This window comes from Limanda limanda, chromosome 7 (genome assembly GCF_963576545.1).
Source record: "Limanda limanda chromosome 7, fLimLim1.1, whole genome shotgun sequence".
NCBI lineage: Eukaryota > Metazoa > Chordata > Actinopteri > Pleuronectiformes > Pleuronectidae > Limanda > Limanda limanda.
The window spans coordinates 7,927,149-7,954,542 of NC_083642.1; the positions used below are offsets into that span (position 1 = coordinate 7,927,149).

The 27,394-nt window shown below is 42.2% G+C and overlaps 1 protein-coding gene across 1 annotated transcript in view; it reads left to right on the forward strand.

Annotated features, from left to right (window-relative positions):
- The first annotated feature begins 2,156 nt into the window (after positions 1–2,156).
- LOC133004745 (acid-sensing ion channel 1-like) overlaps positions 2,157–27,394 on the forward strand; it is a 48,876-nt gene continuing 23,638 nt past the window's right edge. The window contains exons 1-2 of the mRNA XM_061074254.1: positions 2,157–2,518; positions 7,015–7,210. Of these exons, the coding sequence (XP_060930237.1) occupies positions 2,157–2,518; positions 7,015–7,210 (558 nt within the window). The remainder of the gene's footprint in view (positions 2,519–7,014; positions 7,211–27,394) is intronic.

The window sequence follows — 27,394 nt, forward strand, 5'->3', positions numbered from 1 at the left end:
TTTAGTATCTGTTGTCGTCGCTTTGAGTCGCTTTTATGAGCCTTCTGTGTGTCTCAGTGGTGAAGGTTTCCCTTTGTGTAATCATTGGATTTTTTGTGTGCAGTTTGTATCTCTTGATAATCACTTTGTTATTCATTCATAACAATATGATGAATGTTTGTTAGAGCACTGTTGGAGGATTTATTCAGATAATAAGAAAAAGACTCAAATTCCAGCACATCCCTGTTCAGGTAAAAGAAACACAATTGTATACATGTAAATATATACACAGCAGCATTTAGTAATATATATATATATTATATATATATTAAACCACACAACTTTGCTTTCAAAGAATTCAAATTGTACAGCTTGTGCACACACATCTGCATTAGTTAGAGCTCTGTGTTGGATGTGGGAGGAAGGAAAACAGCCTCTGGGTACAGTGGCGAATGTACGAGGACTTTTAATGTCACCGATTCGTTTTTTTTCTTCGTGTTGATTCATTCAAGGTGGGTAATGAATCTTTTATGACAAGTAATAAATATTTTGTCATATTAACAAAGCTTGATTCAGCCTTGTTGCGCTGCCGGATCCATTTCTCATGCAAGTATCCAGCTGGGGACTAAATGTCATTGTTTATTCATGGTCCAATCTAAACATGGCAAAGACAGTATCATCAATAATCTTTCTTTTTTTTTCTCTGCCTGATAATAACTTTGTTTTGAACAGTTGCAGTTGAGACACCTTCACCTCTGCTCACAACACATTCAGGCTTCATAACTCAAGTTTATAGGCAAAGCCTTTTTCAGTTTGACGAGCGAAACATTGTTTGCACATTACCGCTCTTTAATGACAATTACAAATCCATAACTGTGCTCCTTAGTAATGATAGAAAACAACTTGTAATATAACACTATACTGTACTATAACACGTATGAAACTGATTATTTTGTGGTTTTATTTCGGGTCCTTGATACTGGTGCTCCACGCCACAATCAGTTGTCTGCCTCTTGATATTGTCTTTTTAGATAAGTGCTGAGCAGTAATACGGCCAAAATCATATCAAGATCAGTCTGTAATCATCATGATAAATTTCACTCAACTCTTCTTCCTATGCAGAGAATGAGAAATACTTGACAATAAACTAAATATGTAGCCGATCTGAGGTAGATTGATATGTTTTAAAAATCCTCACTATAATGCATAAGCAATATATCGATAAATAGGTTATATTGAAGTTTTGTGATATTGCTATTGAAGAAATTATATTGAAATTATTATTGAAATTGTTTCATTGCTCATCGGTTAACTCTTAGTTTATGTGCAGTTGTTTTTTGTTTTTCTTTGGCTATAATAGAAAGATGTTAGCTGTAGTTATGTTGTCCTCTATCCAGGTAATACAACTCACAGTTGATGAACAGCAGCAGCTTCCACTCTCTCTCCCCTCGTCCACTGCTGCTGCCACACACACACACCCACGCATACACACACAGACACACACACACCCACACACACACCCACACACAGGAGCTCACGACTCAGCACCGACCAGAATAAAACCACCAGTCCAACTCTCACACACGCTGCTCTGAGCTGAGGAGGATCAGTGAGGGACGGAGACGTGGTGTGCGTGTGTCGGAGCTGCAGAGGAACTCCTGATAGACGGGCTCAAGTGTCAGAAGGATTTCTCCTCTTCTCCTCTTTTCCTCTTCTCCTCTTCTCCTCTTGTTGGCGTGCAGACAGGGGATGATGCTGGCTTCTCGGGACTTCAGCGGATTCTCAGTCCGCTGAAACACTCCCTTCTTCTTCTTCTTGCTTGTTTTGCTTTGACTGCCAACCTGCATAGCATCTCTCTGCAGCGCGGTGGGGATGGACCTCGGGTCGGACGACTTCACGCAGGAAGACTCCTCCAGCTTGTGCGTGCACGCATTGGTGAAATGTGCCACTTTCGCTCGCAATTCCCACTCATCTGACTTTTTGGAAGAGCGACGGCTGCCGGACATGTTTCTCTCGCAGCGTGCATGAGAGAGATGGCGACGAACCCGCAGCAGGTCCAACACTGGCTGTCTGCGCACCTGTCCGGATGGATCCTGGCACTTTGCGCCACAGGTGAATGAATCTCCCTGAGCACTGAGTGTTTTTCAGCCTGTTTTCGAGCGTGTTGCACAGACACGATGGATCTCAAAGTAGAAACCGAGGAGCTGGACTCGGATCGACCTCCACCCATTGAAGTTTTTGCGCACAGCTCGACCCTGCACGGCATCTCCCACATCTTCACGTACGAGCGCTTCTGCATCAAACGCTGCCTGTGGCTCGTGTTCTTCCTGGGCTCCCTCACCTTCCTGCTGTACGTGTGCGTGGACCGGATCCACTTCTACCTGGAGTACCCGCATGTTACCAAGCTGGACGAGGTGGCGACCTCCATCATGACGTTCCCCTCGGTCACTTTCTGCAACCTGAACGCGTTCCGCTTCAGCCGCGTCATGCGCAATGACCTGTACCACGCAGGGGAGCTGCTGGCGCTGCTCAACCAGAGGTACCACACTCAACTTCACATCTGACTTTTATTTATCTTCTATTATTAAGCAACTGCATCTTATTTTTCCATTTTAATATCTGAGCAACCCTTCACTGCAACTCTCCATCTTGTCTGTGTACAACCTGTCACTGTAAACCCATGAAAGTTAGAAGTACAACACACTTGAGTATTTCAATTTGCTGCCATGTTATAGGCCACGATACTCCACTGAATTACAGTTATTTGGAGCTTTGGAGGTTTAAGATTTTAGATTCAAAACCTCCAATTATGATAATGGTATATGAATAATAGGTCAAATTGGCTCCTACTTTTAATATTGAACCAAATATTCACTGAAATTCTTCATCTGGTCTTTTTACAAGCTGTCGTTGTAAACCTATGAAAGTAACAGTAGTATACTTGGTGAAATGTAGAATTACATTTCCCACACCACGCTTGAGTATTACAATTTGATGCCAGTTTATAGGCTACTTCTACGCCACTGTATTACATAGGGAAATACCTTTGACTTTATGTGACAGTTAAAAGTTATTAGGAGCTTTGGAGATTTAAGATCTTGGATCCGAAACCTACAATTATGTTATAAAGTATTATATTGGCATAGATAAAAATATGAGTAGTTCCACCTTTTTAATATTGAACCAAACCATCACTGAAACTGTCGTTGTAAATCGATGAAAGTCTAATATTACACTTGTTAGTGATGTAATGAATAAGATTTAGATTTAAGATACAAAACCTACAATAATCTGGTTAAAAATTATAATCTTTATAAGTATAGATTAAAACACGTGTATAAACCTAAAATCTAATAAATATTATAGGTTATTTTATAGATTGAAATGTATATAATGAGATTGAATCCACTTTGACCTACAGCCGTAAAATGCTGCTCAAACATGAATGCATCATTAATAATAGTAACACTCAAGGGGCCTGTTTTCTGTATTTTGACAACTTGCATTTCATACATTTAAGTAACACTTTGAATGCAGGACTTTGACTTTGACTTTATACAGTGTATATTTTTATAAGAGAGGAATCTGGTGATTGTGTGTCGCTCCTCCTACGAGCTCGGATTCAGTCCAGCGCTTGGAGAGCAGGCTTGAATCAATTGAGGCATCATAATCAGAGAAATCCAGCTGCCTGGCCCGTGCAGCTGAAGGCTCTGGATCCTGGAGCAGGCAACAGCATGTACTGTATCAGTCTGTATCCTGTATGCACGTGCAGGGAGGGAAAGATGGAGTCTGGGAGTTATTTTCATTTGCACACTTAAACCCTAACGTCTGTGTAAAAAAATTCCTCCGGCATATTAAATCCACTTGTTTCTTATGTGTGAAAGATTGTGCTATAGTTGTCAAATAAAAGAGGGAACGGACGTAGAGAGAGAAAAGACTGTGAATAACATTGGGTTTGAAAGCTGTTTAATAGACCTGTTGTTTTCCCTGTGGTGTAATAATGTGCAACTGTCAACAGAGGCGCTGCAATAATGAAATAATCAGCAAGTTGGTGTCAGTCAACGCTGTGTGATTGTGTGTGTTTGCGTGTGAGAGAGAGAGATATCTGGGTGATCAGAAACATTAAAAAGTAAAGGCTCAGATGATGTGAGCCTCTGACAGGTTGTCAGTTGAGTAAATCGAGGACAGGACTCGGCACACGGAGCTAAAAGGCCTCTGGTGGTTTTACTTTTATGTGGTTATACAGTCGACTTCGTCCCTAAATCTTTAATGAAGATCCCAGACTCTACACTAAAATTAGATTTTTTTTCTCTCCCTGTGACTGATCATCAACACTTGCCATCTGGATTTTTGTCATGAGTACATTTACTACGCTCATATTTCCCGGCTCACACGGGTGATTTTTCAAAGTCGGAGACTGGAAACATAATGAAAACTGATTTTTTTTCCCTTCTAAGTTTCCTTCTCCGTGTGCTCATCTCCACTCTGACACTCTGAAGTAGGTCTGGTGCTCATTATCCCGCCTCCCTTGGCTAGGTAGAGAGGCGATGAAACAGCACTCTTGACTGTTATAGACCCAGCCTGAAATGAAAGCGCTTGTGGCATGAAATCCATTTAAGACCATTCTCCGCCCACTTCTAACGTTTGGAGTCACTGGTCTGGGAAATGTCTTGTGGCATGATATTTAAGCTGCGCACATGCTGAAATGTCAGCGTTGATTCCGTCAGCTCATGCGTTTGGGATTTTATCTCATAAGTGCCTTCTGGGCCGGGTTCGTTCACTACGCTAACAGTGGGGAGCAAACGCCCCTCCTCAATTAAGTTCCTTTTCAGTCAAACAAGAACCTCCCATCAGCCTCTGCCACAGTGGAGCTCACCTTAGACATAATGTCAAGACAAATCCATGAGCTCATTTTTGGGGTTAGGCTGGAGGATTTCAGCCGGGCTCCTTAATGATCCTGTCCCCTCACGAGAATGAAAGCCATTACTGCACCTTGTTTCATAAGAAATGTAACAGTGTAAAGTGTCACTGTATGATGGTGTGATTATGTCGTACATCACCCGCAGTTGTTTGAACAATGTTAACAGCTGAATCTCTACTGATGTCATGCAAAGTACACATGTGGTGTATTTAGCATCATGTTCTATAAGGGACCATATTGATGTTAAAGTAGCTTCATGTATATGAGTCATTTCCAAAAAGTTCATCATGTGAGGCAGTGGTAAGGGGCGGGGGGGGGGGGCGGTCCAAGCAATCTGCTCTTTGGTGAGACCATTAAAATGATGCCACTTTTAATAATGGCACAGTGGGGCATCACAGCGAGGTGGAGAGCCGGAGCATTTACAGCTACTCTGCGCTCGTTTAATACAAGGCAGCGTGGTCATATTTTTGTGAGCTCCATTTAATAAAAAAGAAAATTCCCGCTGCCCCCGATAATGTCTCTTTGTGATGAGGGTGGACCGGCTCCCCCGCTCACTCACAGGCCTTTATTGTCTGTGCATTTTGAAAAAGTGATTTTTTTTGTTGGTGGTACCGGAAAAAAAAAAATTAAATATCACAGAAATGCAGCTGAATGCCAAGCTATCAATAATATGCCAATATCTGTTGATGCCTACACAGGATGAAAAGAAAAAATCATTTATGTAATGAGTGATGAAGATAATGATGATGCACGAGGAGAAATTAACTGTTCATTTAATTGAACAGTGTAATAAGGTCAGAGCATCGATTCACTCATTCCTTGTGATCCATGATTTACTGACGTCAACATCTCAGTATCACAATGTAGGAAAAATATGGACCAGACACAATACACAGTTTGTTGGAGATCAAAGTAAAATGAAATCTGATAGTTGCTTGTGAAGAATCTCTAGTGATACACAAGCATATGCTGCAGTCTAACTTGCTAATTTGTAGCAGGTATAATGTTTACGACTTTATTGTGTCTGCATTCATTTGCTAATTATTTGAAAGTGGCTGTAGGTTTAATCTATATTTCTATACTACTAGTGCTAACATGTGAGAATTATGTAATTGTGTGAAGCACTGAGCTGAATCTCAATTCAGGGAGTGTATTCTGTGTAAGCAGTTTTTTGAGGACCAAAAGCTTCACAGAGGCACGACTATAGGCTTTCCTATTTTAACGGCTCTTTCAAATTAACTGTTAATTTAATTGAACAGTCTAAGTCTAGGTGACACAAAGGAGTGTCTTCAGCAGGCAGCTGTTTTCAGTTGAAAGACACTAAAAACCCAAGGTGCACTTCACCTACATACTGTCTGTTGGACGACAGATACATGAGACTAGGATGGTGAATATCTTGCCACATTTAACGGCTAAAGTGCAAGATAGCCAGGATGATGATCTGATGATGGTACTAGATGAAACATGAAGGGATCACCAAAGTTATTCCATGGCAAACTAATGATTCCAATCGGGTACTGTTTACTACAAAAAATATTATACCTTCTCAGTATGTCCATTAGATGTCTGGGCACCTTTTTAAAAGGGGCTATCAATACCAATACAACATTTCAGAGTGTCGCCAGGAGCAAAACTATCATCTTAAAAAACGATTTCTGTTTATGTCTGAATCCAGACAAGTGAGATCTGAGCTGAAGAACTCTGTGGCCTGAAGCTGCTGCATCCAAATGGACAACTGGGTTTATGAGGCCTGTACAGCTCTTGTCTGAAGTTTATTATAAATTGTAAAGTAAAGTGTTACAGATTGATTTCACCTCAGAGGCAGAAATGGGCAAAATGATATTGTCCAGTTTCATTGTTTTCTGTCCCTATTGATTCATTCTACGTTTCTTAAGAGTAAAGGTTCACTCTACAAGAAGTGTGAGAAAAAACTTCAAAAGGATGAAATTTCCTTTTTATAAGGTCTGCTTTTTCATCAGGCTCTGATTATCCACTGTGAAGATTCACTGTTCAAAGACATTCCTCAATCCACTCAAGGATAAGACATGAAATCAGTGTTTAAAAATATGAAATCTATTTCTTCATCCTCTTTTTTTCTCCGTTTGTCTTTACAGGTACGAGATCAGAGACATTCACCTGGTGGAGGAGAGCGTCCTGGAGAGCCTGAAGGTCAAAGCCGACTTCCACAATTTCAAGCCGCGACCGTTCAACATGCGGGAATTCTACGACCGGACGGGTCACGACATCCACGATATGCTGCTCTCCTGCCACTTCCACGGCACTGAATGCAGACCGGAGGATTTCAAAGTGGTGAGTCGTCTCCAAGGAAACGAGTCGTGATGAGAGGATGTGTGTGATGAGGTCCTTTGTTTTGTTTATTATGAACAAAGCTTGAAACTCTGCCCCTACAAAATTAAAAACTAAATATTTAAACAAGGCTGAATCCAGACAAAAATATATATATTATAAAAGCAAGGATTGTGGACAGAAACCAATACAAAATAATTTGCATGTACAAAGAATTATAATGATAAAAATTGGAGAAGCTTTTGTGGACCAAATACCATAAGTTTGATCATTATATTGAAAACATGAGGAGGAATGAATGACTTGTAAAGTTTAAGCGTCGAGAAACAAAATAAACACTGAAAGCAGATTACTTGATCGCTATAACCAAATTATTATACAGCATTTGTATATATGAACGATTCTGTCCCAAGCTTTTTGATCTATATGAACTGTTGATCACTTTATCTGTTATTTCTATTTCCACTGAACAGTTAAAAATTAGATGCAGGACAACATTCCAGTGCCCTTGATAAGCAAGTGTTAAAACCAAGCACCGGTGAGCTGTATATTCTATCACAACACATATCCCTGAAAATTAAGGTAATTAATAAACCAGTGTGTTTGATTTGATGTTTCAATAGAAGAGTGAAGCCAGCACACACTGTAAAATCAAAGGATTATCTATTTATAGCGGTTGAAAGAGTAATGAACCCAGAGAACAAAGAACAAACCTCTGAGTGAACCGAGGGGAAAGCTTGTCGTTTCCTGACCTGAGGATCCCTGCTGTGTGTTTTCTCTGTGCAGGCTGCTGGTTTGAATCCCAACATTCTCCTGTGTAAACTTGTCACCTAACGTAAGAGCTTTGTTGTGATGACCTCTATCTTTTATTCCCAGAAGCATAGACAACTGTATATCATTAATTCCTTCTTTCCCTTTTTTTTGTGAGGATCACGTTGAGGTGTGTTTATCGGTCTGTGTATGAAATGCCTTGAATTTGCGCCGAAGAGTCCTTGTTAAAATTTATGATCAAACACTGTTTTGAGCTTTTTATTTATTTAGCTGAATCCCAGCGGTTCTGTGTAAATGTTTACATCTACCTTTTCATCTTTTCATCTTTTCTTTGTTAGTGTTTCCACTTGAAAACAAGGGGGGGGGGTGCGTGGTGCAGCAGTGTCCTTTTTAAAAAGAAACCCTTGTGGAGGAGAGATGTGTGGAGCAATGCAGCAGAGCTGGTCAAAGTGTGTTTAAACCCTCCACTGATACATGAGCGTGACGGACTGAGGAAGTTTTTTCCCTGCAGCAAAAAGTGGAGCTCCCTGGCTGCAGTGTCTGAGCCGTAAAACCCTGCTGTCGCTGCTGACCCACCCAGACGCAGTCGCCAACAACCACTGGCATCTGATGTGGTTTTAATTTGGAGCTGAACACTGATCACTCCATGCTGGATAGATTGGATTAAGTGTTACGGTAGCGAGAAGATTCAGGTTTCACTCCAGTGCACATCTGTGGTGGTGAGAGACAAGTTATCCATGAAGTGAATGGTGGGATGTCTTTTTATTTCCTTTTAATCAGAAGATAAAAGTAGCTTGCATGTTTTGGAATAAGGGATTTAATTTTGGCGGGCAACATTAAAACACATTCAGTGGAAACAAAGATGAGCTCATCACACGGCCACTTGATGTAGCAGCTGCTCTGAGGCAGCTGCTCATTTTTCTCTGAACCCAGTGAAAGTAAAACAACTGGATTCCTTTTTATATGTCTCCTCATGTTGTGTGAAGCTCAGCGATTAGAGTAGAGTACCTTCTTCATCAGAGGCGTCTGGCAGCAAGTTGAAACTCTGATCTTAAGTGTTTCTTCAGCTCAGATTCGATATAAAGATGGATGCCAGCTTCCAAAAGTGAAGCCAAACTATCTCTATCACCCCCTAGTGGCTGGCTGTAGTGTAGGTCATAAACCCCTGCTCCTCCATGGTAGCAGATGGGACATGGACTAAACTTTTGGTTAACGTTAAATACATTTTGCTCAAAGATGGTTTCTGTAGTCAAATGTAGTTTGTTACGTACCAAGTTTATCACTTTTTATTGTTGTCTTGTTGCTTGCACCGTTTTATTTCCGTCCCCTTCCACTGCTTCACCATTGGCCACATGGAAACTACATTTCATCTCCAACGTTCCCCTTATATAGATGATTTGAATGTAACTTGTAATATTTTAACATATTTTAAGCCCAGTTAGCCAGCCCAGCCCCAGGCCGACCCAGAACTTATGTTAAGTTTTTTGAGACCCATGGAAATGCATGAACATCTTCAGGCCTTTTTTAGTTAGTCTTTCCATATTAGGAGACCACTGCTACTGCACCAACATTCTTCACTAGAAGTTTGTATTTATTATTGTTGAACTGTTTCCCCTAGTTTACAAAAAATCCCTGTAACTGCTGAATTATTAGGAAGAAAAACATTTTCTGTAGCAGTTAAATGAGCTGGCCGTTTTCAAATCGCTATCTTGCTCACTGATTCACTGCTCCCTATACAATACTCTCTCTATAGTTAACTTCATCATGAGCAGTACATTTATGAATTTATTATTATATATTTCTATTGCTGGCAGCTGTTGAGTTGTAAAATTGTAATTTACACATCTTCCTGTCATCTTGTCTCGTACAAGGCATAGAAAAGGATCGTCAGACTCTGCTCACTCGCTGTGAATTTCCCATTTTCCTGCTGTATGGCCATTTTAATGGGGTCTGGAAGAAACTCGGATATTTCCATTCTCACATACGGCCCCTCTGAAAAATTTCATGAAACCAGCCGAACCTCAGCGCATGTCTGAAAGCAGGTGGAAAATGGGTTCACGTTTCAGATCCTGGTTCAGGGATGTGGAAGATTGACAGTCTGGCAAGGAGCAGGTGGAAATTGCTGGTATAAATCCTGGAGGCGGTGATTGGAGAAAGAGGAACATGTGAGCCGGCAGGGTGTTCGGAGATGAGGCCTGGTACGGGTCTGGGATCGCTGGTGGTCAGGAGGTGAATGAAAGACACTAAAAATACCCATAAAAAAGAAAGGGCCTAGAGAGGAGAAAATGGCTGAAGGCGGGGACAGATGCAGAGGGAAGAAAATAAAAAAGGACTGTGAACTTCCTTGTGACACATCGATAAAATGGAACTGATTGCATTTCTGGATTGTTGCAGGAAATACTTTTGTGATGCACTGAGGAATTTTTGAAGGCAATAAAGAGTGAATAGATTTACACCCTTTAGATGAGAGTAAAAAGAGACTGATATTAGACGCTGGCGCAGTTTTAGGACTGAAAAAAGCCTAATTTACCCAGAAATCATTGCAAAAGAGTCCATACATAAAGACAATATGGCTTTATGTACGGATTTAGACGTGTGTTTGAGGTCTGACTGTTGATCTAAGAGCTGGTGTTCGGTCTCTCAGTTTGTCATGCTGTCCACTTTTGTCAGATATAGAGTGTTTGTAGTCTTTTTGAATGGGCAGACTGAAATATGGGGATAATGTCTCACACTCTCAGACGATTTATCTCTCTGTTGTTCAAATGAAAAGGGCCACAAATCCAAAAAAGAGCTGGATTCTGCAAATGTTTAAGAGACTTGACTTTATTGAGCTGCTTCAGTTTCAGGGTCCTGTTGTTGTTATGCGCTGGCTCACTATCACGATGACTGCGTTCACATGGACTGACTGCAATATATTCAGACTTTTCTGACCATATTCTGAATAATACAGCAGTTAGCTGTCATGTATTTATGTCTCAAAATGCTGAGGATGTTGTAACATGATTAAGATTCATACATGTCTACATAGCGCGTTTCTTATTCCGAGTATGACCCCAACAGTGTCCCGGGAATCATTATATGCTGTTTATATGTCAGTGTCTTATTCAGATTATCCTTTAAGTCGGTTACCATGGGAATATTGATGCCTGTGTAAACATGTCTACCGTCCTGACCTGCTCTGACTCTGAGAGTTAACATCAGTGCTTTTTCTGCAGAGAGAAAAACATTTGCTGGGAAAAAGACATAAAGATTACAAAGCTAAACGTTGCCTTCCAGCTTCACACTCCAACATAACAGGACTTCGAATTGGTTTGTTCCCCTCAGAGCAGGAGGAGAAAAATATTAAATTCCGCCAAAGCACACGGAGAGGTTGGGATCGTGCAGTAGGCCGAGCAGCGTGCCCTTCTCCTCAACCCAAACATTGCATCACGACTCATCCCTGATAGGATTAGAGACAGCCTTCTGGTTGTGCTCTTTTGGCTATTGCTGCCTCAATAATTCATCCCAGACCTGGAATATGAAATGCCCACATATTAAGCTTGTAAATAGTTGTGTGTGTGTGTGTGTGGTGTGTGTGTAGTGTGGTGTGTGGTGCGTGTGTAATCCTTATACACTCAAGCATCTTATTGACCTTTCCTTGTTTTCTTCTAATTTAAGGGGCATGGATAATTTGTGTAGTAGTTAATTTATGTAGCGCCCAAGTCCCAGACTCAAACTGTCCCCTCAACCCCCTCCCACCTCCCCCCAGCTCTCCAACAGCGTGGACTGTGATCGAGCAGTTTCTCTCCTCTTTGAAGAGCCGTGTGAGGCTGAGGAAAATTCATTTGGCCAGAATGTAGTGGCAGCGGAGAGGTGTTTCCCCCGGAGAGGTTTAAGGCCTTTATTTCTCCCCTCTTAACTTCCCTTTGTTATCTACATCAGCGCACAGCTCCGGAAAACTGGAAAATGCACTCCCTTTGAAGACCGCCTTTGATGCATTGCATTGTTAATCTTTTCATTGTTTCTTTGCAAAGTGCTTGATGAATAAGGAAAGAGGTATATCCCAACTGACTTTACTTTGTGAAAAGATCAAAAGGGGAAGAAACGAAGGCTGATGAGGAAATATTTCAGGTCAGCTTTCGATGAGAATACAGATTCAGTTCACTCCACTGAACTGACAGGATCTCTTCCGGTTTTTGAGAAAGATTGTTGATGTTCCAGAGTGGATTCTTTCAACTGACGGCTCAGACAGAAAGTTGACAACACAGTGTCATGTCCTGACACAGGATTATAAACATACCAGGTAGTTTTCTGCATCTTCTCTGCTTATATTTCTTCCTCAGCTAAAGTAGTTTTCAGTGATCTGTCAGTGTGATGAACGCTTCCCCAGAAACTGTAATGTTTTTGAATTGTATTCACTAGAAATCAATAACTAGACCAACATAGAACTTTTCTAAAAAATAAAAACTTAAAGCCAGAAAAAGAAAAGAGAATATGAGCACAGAGGAAGTAAAAACAATAGGAATAAAACAGTATGAATATATTAAACATTTCCAAAAGTTTTTGCAGTGGGTGAGAATTCTAAAGAAGAGATTTAAAAGAAGCTAGAGGTGTTGTGTCTGAGGTTGATAGATTCCCCGAGTGTGAGGACTGTAATTGCAAAAGCGTAGCCTCCATTTCATCACAATGGAAACCTTGGAAGTAAAGAGCTCTGCCTTATCTCCGGTTTTCAATCTTCTAGTTGGCACATATACCAGGTCGATAAATCAGAGAGGTGTTAATGAATGCGCCTGTTTAAGACCTTAACATTCAGCAATACAGTTTTATAGTCTATTTTATGGAACCTGAATTGATAAAAGATTATCTTTAGCTGGAAAAACGACACTGAAGATTGTTGACTCGATAGGAGGTCAACATTGCATCTTAGTCCCGTAGACTCTTAACATTTTTTAATTTTAGTTTTATTCCAAAAATTAGTCGACATTTTCCTTGTCATGAATCCATCAAAATCCTACAGAATCTAGAAAAAAGTTAACAAATTTGTCCAGAGTATTCGCCACGAATGAGTGTGCATTATGTTTCCAACACACAACAGGCTCAAAACTGAAAGAAACAGAGCATACAAATATCTCAGGACGAATAAGAGGTGCCCGATGACTTTGAAAGATGGGATTCAAGAGACTTTAGTGATGAGAACTAATGTCGGCAGCAGAATTTCGACATCAAATCCTCCTGCTTGCTTTTCCCAGGCAGGAGGATTTTCCTGTTGTTTATCTGACCTGCACAATCTTCAAGAGGAAAGTTGCTCTGTTCCTTCTCACGGGGAAACACTTTTAGAATCGCATAAATGGCTGTGGCAGTTATCACTGTCTAACTGAAAGCCCAGAGTGGTTCCCCTCTGTTCCTCAACAGTTGAGGAGAATCATCAGTCCTAATTGGACTCTGAGGTATTTCTGTGGTAGACGGCAAACGGTGCTGATTGAAGAAGCACAGTTCACCACCAGTGAACTCCAGCGGAGGAGAACGCAGCGAGTTTCCCTCTCTGACGAGCCCCTTCCCCTCTGTCTCATGCTCGGCCCCTTTTTGTTTGTCAAACTCGGGCTTTGACAGCTTCACCTGGGGAATAGATGTGATAGCGAAGCTCCCAGTGCACCCCCGTCATGACTGTAGTGTTATAATCTCTGTTCTCTGATCACTGCTGTCATGTGTTGTGCAATAGGAGTAGACTTGACGTTGGCTAATTATTAATAATCATGAAATAGGATTATTAAAATAATAAAAATTATCTATCAAAAATAATTAAATTATTAATTGAAGATGATCAGTAATCAAATAACAATAAAACCACTAATGAGAAAATAGGAATTATCAATTAGAAAGTACAAGCTGTCAATTAACAATGATAAGGTTATCAACCAAGAATAATGAAAATAATTAGTCTAAAACAATAAAATTATCAATTTAAGAATAATACTATCTATATTAATAATTGAGAAAGGGGGGCACCACCCTGGTTACCAGGGACCAACGATGTCAAGCTATAATTATCAGTCTCATAATGATAAATGTCAAATTAATAATGTCAATATTTTAATATTAACGATTACTTAATAAACAGTGAAGGCTTCTAAGTTCGAGCACAGGCGATCATAATCCAGCTGCAATCACATACATATGCACAAATAATCACAGACTACAGATACTTTAATTACAAAAGTATTTATTAAAAAGGGGAAATAAAGTTATAATGTTATTCAATGATTTATCATTTTAACAAGCTCCAATATTTCAAAGGTAAACACAGCAGCAGCACGTCACAATTCAGAAAATACATGGACAACCTGCGGTCTACCTATGTATGTCTGTCTCTATGTGTGTGTGTGTCTGTGTCAAAGTGTCTCTCTGTGTGTGTGTGTCTATGTGTGTGTGTGTGAAATAAAGTTAGTGTTATTTAATGATTCATCATCTTAACAAACTCCCATATTTCAAAGATAACAACAGCAGCTCATCACAATTTAGAACACGCATGTAACCTCTGGTCCATCTATGTGTCTCTGTGTGTGTGTGTGTCTGTCTGTGTCTATCAATGTGTGTGTGTGTGTGTGTGTGTGTGTGTGTGCGAGAGAGAGAAAAAGAAGGGGGGGTGGCGATGACGCGTAGTGACATCACATCTAAGATGGAGGCCGATCATGATTCGTGGAATCAAGGCCTAAAAACTCTCAAAATGGCGGATTGACTACAAAACAAGATGGCGGAGCCGTTATGAATTTAGAGCCAGGATGGGAGGAGAGAGAGAGCGGAGGCGTGGCAATAATAGACTCAAAATGGTGGGTTAACTTGCGTTATTCAAGATGGAGTCTATGTTAATGACACCATGTGGCCGGAGCGCACACTGGTGGTCGTCACATGAATTACACAAAGGAAATTTTAGACAAAGAGAATTCTTATCTCTGCTTGGCTTTGGGGGCCGAATGGTTTCCAGATGTGTTCAGCCTCTCTAAGCATAGATTTAACTATGTGACATGACCTGTATTATAAATACAGGTCAGAAGTGTGTATAGGTCGGTTTAGAAGGAGAGAGAGAGAGAGAGAGAGAGAGAGAGAAAACATGAGAAAAACATGTAAGGAGAGTTCAAAGAAGCTCTTAAAAGTACACGCCTGAGATGAGTTAACTGTGATTCACCCCTCAGCCCTCAAGCGAGCGTTGTGGGCCGAGGTTCTGATCGGTGAAATCACTGCAGACTCACACAGACGTTAACAGTGCGTGGCTGGAGGCTTTCCTCGCGGCCTCAAGCACTAACACAAAACCCGGAAATGAACCGGAAGTAGCGGCTCGTCGTAGCCGGCTAAAACAATGAGACTCAGCGGTCTCGCAACAAATACAATCAAATGTTAAATAATATGCTACGTATCAAAACTAACATCTGCCCAGACAACATAAGCCTCTTACTGTGACCGTGATTTCGTGGGTTGCCTGCGCCTCGGCGCGAATCTCCCGGAAGTCCAGTGAACAATGTCTTGGCCTCTCAGGCGAGCTCCCGTGAGCACCGCAGCTGGGCCGGACCGGAGCGGATCAGTCATGCTCCGTGACGGGATGAAGCTTGGTCTTCTTCTGCAGGGATGTGCGGCTGCGTGGAGCCGGTTGAAGATCGTGTGGAAAAAGAATAAAAGTAAAGTCCGTGTGGATAAGGAAACAGTCTGAGATCGTCCAGCGAGCAATTTCCTGTTTCGATGTCTAATCGCCTCCTTAGTTACTGAGTCGTGTGGTTAGACCTCTTGAGGTCAGAAGACAACTTGAGCAGCGTGGAAAAAAAAAAAGACGAAGAGAGTCTCTTAAAAATACCGAGTTAACTAGTAGAACCCCGGAGGGGTTCTGTTGTTGCTTGGGCATCTGAGTGAAGAGAGAAAGATTTCTGTGAGCTCAGCCCTTTTAAGTCATGTCTCAGGTGACTCCCCCCTGGGAGGAGGGGTCAGGGGTCAGTGTGGCCCTCCAGCCAATTGAGTTGTCAGGATTTGGCCCCCAGGGGCGGGCTTACCGTGGGGGACCAGGACGTGATCTTTTGCCACATGGAGATTTTTAAATGTAAGGGGTTACCCGAGCCTGGCCTAAGGTTTTACGACCCTTTGTTCTAAGTCGGATCACTGGGCCGTGCCCAACAGTCCCCCTTTGACCTGGGAAGTGGGTCGTTACCCAGTTTCCAGGGCACGCTAGGGTCGAGAGTCCAGTGATAATCCATGAGAGGTAATCCTTGAGTGGAGTTGAAGCATTGAAAGTTAGTTCATCATGAGGCATAAATGTCTTTGAGGCATGAGTCTAAACAGAGAGAGGTAATTGTCTGGGCAGACAGAGGCTAAACAACATATATTCTAAAACACGGCGCACATTTTCAATTTCACATAATGCTTATCGGCAGTTATTGTTAACATACTGATGAATTTCGGTGAAGAGTGAAATGAAAGAAAAGTGGAAAAAGGAACAGAAGAAAATGTTTGAGTAGGTGCTGGTGTTTTGAGGTAAACATGTGTTATTCTGTCAAACCAAAACATTTAGAACGGCGAGTCACGTTCTGTTGTTCACTAATCTGTGAATATATGGTAAATCCTATTTCTAGGGTTGCAAATCTACAGATATTGAAATTGCACTGCCAAGACTGAATTGCCAACTGTACCCGTGAGGGCTGCACAACCGTAGTGGTAACGACTTCAAAATCCTCAACGAGGTCTAAGGAGGTTCACTACTTGAACTACGTTATACAATTTACTGACAGAGGGTCTAAAGCATGCAGCTATTGATGGAGTGAGTGGTTTGAGCGGTCTTTGTTTTAAAATTGGGATTTCTTCCCCCCCCCCCTTTCAGGTGTGGAGGTGAGAGGGGTTTCTGGCAGCGCCTCGGTTCTTCCCAGTCATTGAAGTCATCTTTAGGAGTGGAGAAGGAGGGCAACTGCTTCTAGTTTCGCCAACGGGGTTCAGTGTCTGGTCTCTCAGTGGAGCCTGGAGGAACACTTGGCACAATGTCTCTCATTGCTTCATCCACACATCTCCGTATTAATTCCTCTGTGCCAGGATGCATCCCATGTGTTGGATTTCGGTCACCATCTCTATACTCCTAGTATTGATGAGGTTTCCTTTGGTTACAGCCCCTACTTCTCTGTGGAGAGGGATTCAGGTGCTGAGGTCGAAACTGTTTGTGGGGCTGGTTGAAATCCTCACCCCCTTGGTTTTGAGGGGCACCCTGTTGGAAGGGTCGTTGTTTCTGGTTCTCTTTGCTGGGGTTCATCTTGGCGTGGGGAAAGTTGTCATCTTCCAGCGCCGGGTCCACATGTGTTTGGACTTGAACTGCCAGAACCACGGTGTCGTCTTCGTTACACCCTCGGTTGTCTGGGTCGAAGCGATAAATGTCTTTTTCAAGGGGCTCTTGCCGCCGGTTGCGGATTTCCTCTCTTTGAGGGGGTGCTGAGTCATCAGTGTCTTTTGACTCGAATGTGCCACGGTACTCATCTTCGTGGCCACCATCTCTTGCACCGGGGTTGGCGGACCATCCAGGACGCGACCGTGAGTCATGGTGCGCCTCTGCCTGAGTGGCAGACTGGGAATCTCCTTCAGCCCTCCAGGACGGATTCCTTCCGTCGTCGTGATGTGGATCAGCATGGCTCCGCGCAGGATGTGTTCCTTCTGGCTGGAGTGGATGCTGTGTGTCCGCTGGACAGGCATTTGATGTTGCCTCATAGCGGTCGCAGGTCACTGCACGTCTAGGGGTTGAGTCCTGCTCCCCCTTTGGTGTTGAGTGGGTCGGAGCGGTTGACTGCTGGGTGTGTCTGGCTCTCCAGAGCAAAGCTCCCTCTGCATGAGGGTTGCGTAGCTGTGCTCGCAGCTGTTCTCCCAGTGTCTCTGCTCTGCTGGCTCCACCGGGAATGACGTCAGCTCCTGGCCCTGTCATCAGGGATATCAGCTCGAGGGGGGGGCAGCTCCGTTTGACTGTGCCCCCCTTTCTGCTGACCTTTGACCTGCGCATGCTCCTGCACCGCCTGGTCCTGTTCTTTGCGGGTCTCGATGATATGCCGCAGGTGGGAGTTTTTCTCCTGCTCCGCTCGACATGCTGCTTTGCATGGCTCTGAGCGCCTTCGCATGTTCTTGGGTCTGCAGCTCGGCTCTCTGCTGGTAGAGGAGTGTCAGTTGACCCAGAGCATGGGGTAGTTTCGGATGCGGGCCAGTGGGGTTGATGAGTGCATGGACAGTTCTTGATCTTACGATCGCAGGTACTTATTTCATACTCACTCAATTCACTCACCGCATCATTAGAAAAAATTAATCAGACTGGCTACAGTCTCTAATAGGACCTCTGGTCCTGAGGGAGCACTTGCCCCACGGTGTTACATGCTACTCATCTTCTGAGTGCGAAAAGGCACCTGGTGGACTGCTCACGCTTGCTTAGAAAAAGTGGGTAAAACACTTAATTAAAAAACTACACAACAAGATGCACAGGTGAGCTTCACCCTGTGTCTATAAAGTGTCAATGAAGGATAGCTCGGTGGCTCAATCCTTAAGACCTAGTTGGTCAACAACTAGTCTTCTCAAAACTAGTCTCTCAAATCTAGTTTGTCTCCTTAAGATCAAAAAGCATGCAGAAAATCTCCTATAAAAATTACCAACTACTGAAACGCAGTCAGCAACCAACCAAAGTTACACAAAAGTCTGCTTAGCAAAGGGAATTAAGAATAAAGAAACTTCAAAGAGAAATTAGTTTCGAACCTATGTCTCTCTTCAAAAATTAATCATAATTATTGTGCATTGAAATACACAACCACTGACATGCTATAAGCAACCAACCACGGATACACAAGGCACTAGTATACCTGCTTGGGACAGGTACAAAGGGATAAAAATAAAAATTTTCAAAGAGAAATAAATTCCTAGAATTATTTTTCTCTTTTCTTAAATTATTTATGATTCTTGTGCTTCGAGAACACAACCACCGATTGCACTCTGCAGCCAATTACGGATACACCAGGCACTGGTATACCGGTTTGGTAAAAGTTCAAATGAATTAAAAATAAAACTTTGCAAAGAAGAATACATTTCCAAAATAATTTTCTTCTTCAACAACGAATCATGATCAATACCAAATGAGAGAAAGGTAAAGTTTTGAAAAAAAATTAAAAAATTTCAAAAAATTTAAATTTTTCAAAAAAAATCAAATTTCTGGAAAAAAAGAATCTGGATTATTGTACACAGTATTATGATACAGCTGGAGTTAGATCGCCTCACACGGGGCACCATTTATGTTGTGCAATAGGAGTAGACTTGACGTTGGCTAATTATTAATAATCATGAAATAGGATTATTAAAATAATAAAAATTATCTATCAAAAATAATTAAATTATTAATTGAAGATGATCAGTAATCAAATAACAATAAAACCACTAATGAGAAAATAGGAATTATCAATTAGAAAGTACAAGCTGTCAATTAACAATGATAAGGTTATCAACCAAGAATAATGAAAATAATTAGTCTAAAACAATAAAATTATCAATTTAAGAATAATACTATCTATATTAATAATTGAGAAAGGGGGGCACCACCCTGGTTACCAGGGACCAACGATGTCAAGCTATAATTATCAGTCTCATAATGATAAATGTCAAATTAATAATGTCAATATTTTAATATTAACGATTACTTAATAAACAGTGAAGGCTTCTAAGTTCGAGCACAGGCGATCATAATCCAGCTGCAATCACATACATATGCACAAATAATCACAGACTACAGATACTTTAATTACAAAAGTATTTATTAAAAAGGGGAAATAAAGTTATAATGTTATTCAATGATTTATCATTTTAACAAGCTCCAATATTTCAAAGGTAAACACAGCAGCAGCACGTCACAATTCAGAAAATACATGGACAACCTGCGGTCTACCTATGTATGTCTGTCTCTATGTGTGTGTGTGTCTGTGTCAAAGTGTCTCTCTGTGTGTGTGTGTCTATGTGTGTGTGTGTGAAATAAAGTTAGTGTTATTTAATGATTCATCATCTTAACAAACTCCCATATTTCAAAGATAACAACAGCAGCTCATCACAATTTAGAACACGCATGTAACCTCTGGTCCATCTATGTGTCTCTGTGTGTGTGTGTGTCTGTCTGTGTCTATCAATGTGTGTGTGTGTGTGTGTGTGTGTGTGCGAGAGAGAGAAAAAGAAGGGGGGGTGGCGATGACGCGTAGTGACATCACATCTAAGATGGAGGCCGATCATGATTCGTGGAATCAAGGCCTAAAAACTCTCAAAATGGCGGATTGACTACAAAACAAGATGGCGGAGCCGTTATGAATTTAGAGCCAGGATGGGAGGAGAGAGAGAGCGGAGGCGTGGCAATAATAGACTCAAAATGGTGGGTTAACTTGCGTTATTCAAGATGGAGTCTATGTTAATGACACCATGTGGCCGGAGCGCACACTGGTGGTCGTCACATGAATTACACAAAGGAAATTTTAGACAAAGAGAATTCTTATCTCTGCTTGGCTTTGGGGGCCGAATGGTTTCCAGATGTGTTCAGCCTCTCTAAGCATAGATTTAACTATGTGACATGACCTGTATTATAAATACAGGTCAGAAGTGTGTATAGGTCGGTTTAGAAGGAGAGAGAGAGAGAGAGAGAGAGAGAGAGAGAGAAAACATGAGAAAAACATGTAAGGAGAGTTCAAAGAAGCTCTTAAAAGTACACGCCTGAGATGAGTTAACTGTGATTCACCCCTCAGCCCTCAAGCGAGCGTTGTGGGCCGAGGTTCTGATCGGTGAAATCACTGCAGACTCACACAGACGTTAACAGTGCGTGGCTGGAGGCTTTCCTCGCGGCCTCAAGCACTAACACAAAACCCGGAAATGAACCGGAAGTAGCGGCTCGTCGTAGCCGGCTAAAACAATGAGACTCAGCGGTCTCGCAACAAATACAATCAAATGTTAAATAATATGCTACGTATCAAAACTAACATCTGCCCAGACAACATAAGCCTCTTACTGTGACCGTGATTTCGTGGGTTGCCTGCGCCTCGGCGCGAATCTCCCGGAAGTCCAGTGAACAATGTCTTGGCCTCTCAGGCGAGCTCCCGTGAGCACCGCAGCTGGGCCGGACCGGAGCGGATCAGTCATGCTCCGTGACGGGATGAAGCTTGGTCTTCTTCTGCAGGGATGTGCGGCTGCGTGGAGCCGGTTGAAGATCGTGTGGAAAAAGAATAAAAGTAAAGTCCGTGTGGATAAGGAAACAGTCTGAGATCGTCCAGCGAGCAATTTCCTGTTTCGATGTCTAATCGCCTCCTTAGTTACTGAGTCGTGTGGTTAGACCTCTTGAGGTCAGAAGACAACTTGAGCAGCGTGGAAAAAAAAAAAGACGAAGAGAGTCTCTTAAAAATACCGAGTTAACTAGTAGAACCCCGGAGGGGTTCTGTTGTTGCTTGGGCATCTGAGTGAAGAGAGAAAGATTTCTGTGAGCTCAGCCCTTTTAAGTCATGTCTCAGGTGACTCCCCCCTGGGAGGAGGGGTCAGGGGTCAGTGTGGCCCTCCAGCCAATTGAGTTGTCAGGATTTGGCCCCCAGGGGCGGGCTTACCGTGGGGGACCAGGACGTGATCTTTTGCCACATGGAGATTTTTAAATGTAAGGGGTTACCCGAGCCTGGCCTAAGGTTTTACGACCCTTTGTTCTAAGTCGGATCACTGGGCCGTGCCCAACACATGTGTCAAAGAAGGCGACGTGCATTTGTAGATTTAGTCGACAGAATAAAAGACCTGCTGTGCGTTGAAGAAGAGAAGCGACATGAGAATCTGAGAATCTGCATTGTTCATTATTGTATCATTTGCAAGCTGTGTGGCTGTGACGTATTAAAGTCTGCAGAAGAAAGATGCTTATGTAACCCCCAAGGACCATTCCTCCATGTTGTAAATGGGTCCCTATAAATCCTGTCTATTTATTATTTTACTTGCGCCCATTTCCCAAAGCGTTGCAGTTTTTATTTTCAAGCTGTGGCTGGAGCCGCAGAGATAAACTAGCTTTGACAAGAAATAAATACGTAAAGTTGACCAAATGTTTGCAGTGATGGATTATAGTTTTCCAAAGCAGGTTCAAGCGAGTCCATTTTCAAACTGTTGTGGAACAAACTGTAGTCTGGAAGGAGGGAAATCTAAAATGACTTGTTTTGACTTGTGACTTGTGAACTATCCCTTTAAGCTGATGTAGTAACAGTTTTTAGCCTCAGCCTGAACTCTCTAAAAGCGACCCAGAGGCCGACAACAAGCTCCTCTTTACCCTGACAACAACCAGACTCTTGGGGCGTTTCCTTGGAAAGATTTTACCTAGGCCCGCCTTTCCTCTGGGTTCTACAGCCTGAAGCGACAGATGGGAAGCACGGCCAACGCCAACACTTCCAGGCGGCTCCTGGGTCGGCACAACTGCTCTCCACGTCCCCGGCTCCTGAACCCTTTGCATTCTCCTGCGTTGACTTTACCCAAAGTTAAGTCACCTCCCGGTCACAGTGTTTATCCTCGTTTTGTTTGCTCCTCTCTCTCTCCCTTCTCAGGCAATTCTCTGCATTCCTCCTTCGTCTGCACCCCTAGTGCATCCCTCACATGAATCCCCATGGGCATGACAATCCTCATTATGTTTTCATGTCGTGCTCTCTCCTCCTCTTTCTATCTTTCCTCGCCTCGTCCTGATGCCCTTTGTTCTCCTTGCTCCCATGACATCCCCTTTTCACTCCCTTGTTCAGGAGCCCTGAACTTTAAAAAACAAAAGAAAGAGGCCAGAAAAAAAACTTGATGAAGAGAGCATATGTAGGGAAATTAAGGTCACAGAAAACTACTTCTACAGCCTCATAAATGCTTCCCACAACACCACTGTGATAAACACATGAACACACTCGGAGAGGATTAAATTAATATTTGCCCCACCGTGCTGAACGAGTGGTATTTAGTGCTGACCACCATCAAACACTGATTGAGGGGCTGAGTAAATGCATTACCTAGATCAGCAGGCGAATACTCTGAGCTCATAATGGGAAGTAATCCTGCGCAGGAAAGTCACATGTCAGCAGCAAGACTGCCGAACACAGCAGGAGCTGCAGCTCTGGTGCAAATTTATCAAGCGTGTTTTAAAACAGGGAATTTAATAAACATTTGCTTCCGCCTCACATCCCTGCAGGTCAGACCCTCACATCATCATCAGGCGTGCAGCTTTAAAGACATGTTAAATCATCAGTGTCCCTCGTGTGACATTGCAGACATTACCTAAAACTCAGGAGAGCTCAGTAGTCAAGGTTCAATCTCAACGTGGCAACAAATTCAACTGAGGGTTGAAGGAAAATAGCAAATGAAAAGAATATTTAACCAGATTGGCCACCACAGCCCAACAGTCGCCTTCAATTCAATCCAGCTGGACCAACATTAAAATACTTGTATCACTCCACCAGGGAGGTTGTTTTCATCTGCATTAATTTGTTCTGTTTGTCTGCAGGATTGTGCAATAACTATTAAACTGATATACAAAACTTGGTGGAAGGATGTGGTGGGTCAGGAAAAACCCCATTGAACTTCAGTGCAGATCTGGATCAAGGAGAAGGGAATCTTGTAGAAATAAATCTGGCATGTTTAAGGGACGGTTAAGTTATTTATGAATGTGTACAGTTTGGAAATCTATGTTGGAATATGTTGCGGAGGTATGCACTCTTTAAGTGTCAAGATCCATAAATTTGCTCCTATAGGAAATCATTAAAATGTCAAAAGAAAACTTCATATACAAGTTTTGTTGTTATATAAAAAACAGTTTCATTCCCTGGGCCATCGGGACACTAACAAACAACCATAATAAGCTATAAACCTGCTCTCTACCTCATATAATGCTCTTGTTTTAGTCAATTTATTTTACTATTTATTCAAATGCAGTAAGCACATAATCATTTTATCTGGAACTTGTTAATTTTGCATTTTGTGGCTGCTGATGAAAGAATGTGTGTTTGGTGGTTGATGTTTTATAATGTACTAAACTGGACGATCACTGTTTATCTCATTGTATCCGGTACAATGACAATAAAGCTTCATGTTATATTCTGAATAGTTGTTGTGAAAAGGGGTGAAAACATAACCTCCTGGGCAGAGTCCAATGAGATGACCTTAATAAAGAGCACCAGACGAAAACCGTAATAAAAAACATTAGCACTTTGTAGCATCTTGTTTTTGTTCACACACCTACTTTCCTAGATTGACCAAACAGGTTTCTCCTCTCAGGTTTCCTGTGGATATAAAAGAATAACGAGTTTGTTTTAGGCCATTAGAGGCGAAAACCTTTTGAGACCGGAGAAACAGACCCACACGGAGAGTGTTCAGGGGGAGTTTAGAGAGTTATTAAGTGCAGGTGAAAGAAAGGCGAACACAGAAGGATGGGTTCAGTTTTTACCAGAAGAAATCAAAAAGCTTAAAATCATCTCGGACATGAGAGCGACGGCCCGATTGATCTTCTCTGATCACTGAGAGACGAAACATCTCCACTTGTATTCACTAAATGAATACGCTTTCTTTCCAGTGTTCCTCTTGAGTGTGAGGTCCATGTGAATCCCTCGAACTCATCCTAAAGCTGCAAGGCACATTTCAAAGGCTGGAAAGCCACACAGCATCTCCATGACTCCGGCTGGTTTCTAGACGGATCAGTAATGCTGCTCGAACACGCTCTATTTGCCCGGGCCTGAGAGGGGGAAACGCTTTTTATGAAGACATTTCGGACTCAGGGGGGGGGGGGGCACAGCAGGGCTGAAAATAGCCCGGGTTGGCTGCACTGCTCTGCCCATGGTTTATTTATCCTGAGGAATAGTGCAGGTGACTCGAGGGCCGGGCTGTGTGTGGGTTGGAGGCAGGCTGGCACAGGCTCGCTGTGACTCAGACTGCTGGATGGAGTTTGGGAGGAGGAGACTGAGCAGGAGTGATGCCGCAGCTCCGGCTGCCGAGCTCCTCTGGACTCGCCTGACCCCAAGCAGGAGGGATGTGTGTTTCCAGAGGTGGAGGAGACACAAAGGCCTCAGATGTAAAACTGGGAAGTCAATGGAGGAAATGAATTAAACACAGGTACATTTACTCATGTGCCATACTAGCATTATTCTGAAGTACGTCCATCTTAAATTTTTACTCGATAACATTTCTGTGGCATATATTGATAACATGTATTTTCTTTTTTGACAGCTTCATTTGCAAGTTCAGTTTCAGATCCAGCATCAACATTAAAATAACTATAGTGCACAGTCCGTTCTGAACCTGTTCATTCTTCTTCATTCTACTCAGTAATATGTTTTATTTTAGGTTAGAATTTATATTTTAGGTGAGTATTTTTATTTTATTACTTCACTTTATTTTAGTTTCTTTATTATATTTATTTTTCTGGCTTGTGTAGTTTTCTTTTTTAATATTTTTGAGCACAGTTGGAGGGAGCATGTGACCCAAGACTTTAATTGCCAGCGTCTGCTGCGTGTACTTGTGTGCACATGACAAATAAAGTCTTGAAGTACTCCTTGAAGAACTTGAAGTCTGTTTGAAATGGGCTGTTTGTTTGGTGAGCCAAATGTAAAAATTCCCAAAATGGTTCCCTGAGCACAAACAACCCTGAGACAGTGAAACTAGTTTTGCTAATCACCTACAAATCTATTTGGAACTAACAAGGGACAGATATCAGCTCAACAATAATATCAACAGAACCATGTACTGGAATCATGTTATAGCAGCAGGACGTGTAATATAACTGAAGAATGAGGAGAGGTTATAAATGAGCTTATTAACTCTCTGGGAATAATTAGTCAGCATTCCTTGTACCCAATAAACAACGTTAACAGTCCGTATTGATGTGTTATATTTCCTGTGCGGTCAGAACACTTACCGCAGAGTGTCACATGCTAAGTATGGGGGGGAGGGGGGGTGAAGCAGAAACGTCCCTCCCCTCTACGGTGCCACTAGGTCATTAATTTGCCAGGAGCGCTGTGCTGATTGTTGGCCTACGTGCTTGTGCAGATCCAGTCTGATGTGAGTTCTTCTGACAAAATCTGATGCACAGTTAAAGATTCAACCGCTGAATCCAAACCTCCACTGCTCCTCAATCCTTGGATTAGAACACAGTATCTGGTTGAGGTCCCTGGTCCTATTTCAGATGTTTGACCATAGAGATGGTTTAAAGTGAAATAACAGTTTTGACATCCAAAGGGGTTAGTAACAAAATTGTGTTGTTTTCTGTCCCAATCATCAATCAATCATCTCATGACCTTCAGAATCATCTAATGGTTTTACCCCCCACTAAGGACGTTGGGTTTTTTATCCTCTTGTTTGTTTGTTGGTTGATTTATTTGTTCGTGAGCAAGATACAAGATTGGGGAAGAACGCATAAAATGTTGGTTCATGAGCCAGATTGATGAACTTTCTTTAACATAGATTTAGAACAATAGAGATTGTCCACACATTATTTCGATTATATAGCTATATTCAAAGAATGAAACTAGCTTCACTGAGGTAACCACAACACAACCACAACACAACTAAATCAGAGTCAACAAATGAATAGTGTCATACATGCCATTCTCCACGAAATGTGTGTTTTTTCCACTGATACTTGATTTTGATTTTAAATGCTTTAGCTTGTAACCTAGTTTCATTAGGGTTCTTGTATTGGTGTGTTGTCTCTGTGTGTCAACCCAGCGATAGAATGGCGACCCGAACCCCTCCTCTCACCCGATGTCAGCCTGGATCAGCTCCAGCTCCTGTGCAACCCTCCAAGACTAACCAGCGGTATAGATAATGTATGGGTGGATGGATTTCTGTGTTTCTTCCCCCACTGTGTGTTTGCATCTGGTGGAAACTTTTGACGGATCTATACATGACGTGCAGGCAGTTATTGTTTCAACACACTCAGGTCGAATTCAAGTCAAAAGCCAAATGTTTCCGAGGTTTTCATGTCAGAGTGAATCAGCGTCACGTTAACTTGATGTCACGCTGCAGCCATGACAACATGACATACTGGGCTTGAATATTTCACCCGGTATGAATGTGATGTTGCTGTCACGATGGACAGATGCAGGATATATAAGATATTGTTCAAATGGAGCTTCATTAGGAACATTTTAGTTGTTAAAATTAATTATCCAGTCAGAGCTGCACAAACAGCAGTTTTCTATAATCCTGCATTGCAAGGGAACATGCACCGTAAACACAGCTGAGTGATAGAAGCAAACAATCAAATAATCCTGCCACAATAAAAAACAGCACTGACGGAGAAGAAGCTAATGGGTTTACACTCGACTCACACTGTCCTGAGTTTTTATGTGTAAACTGCACAAAACTGTGTGTAGACAGACGGAGGCTCCGTGTGTGACAAGGTCGGAGGAATGGACGCAGGGCAGGACGGAGTGAGGAGAG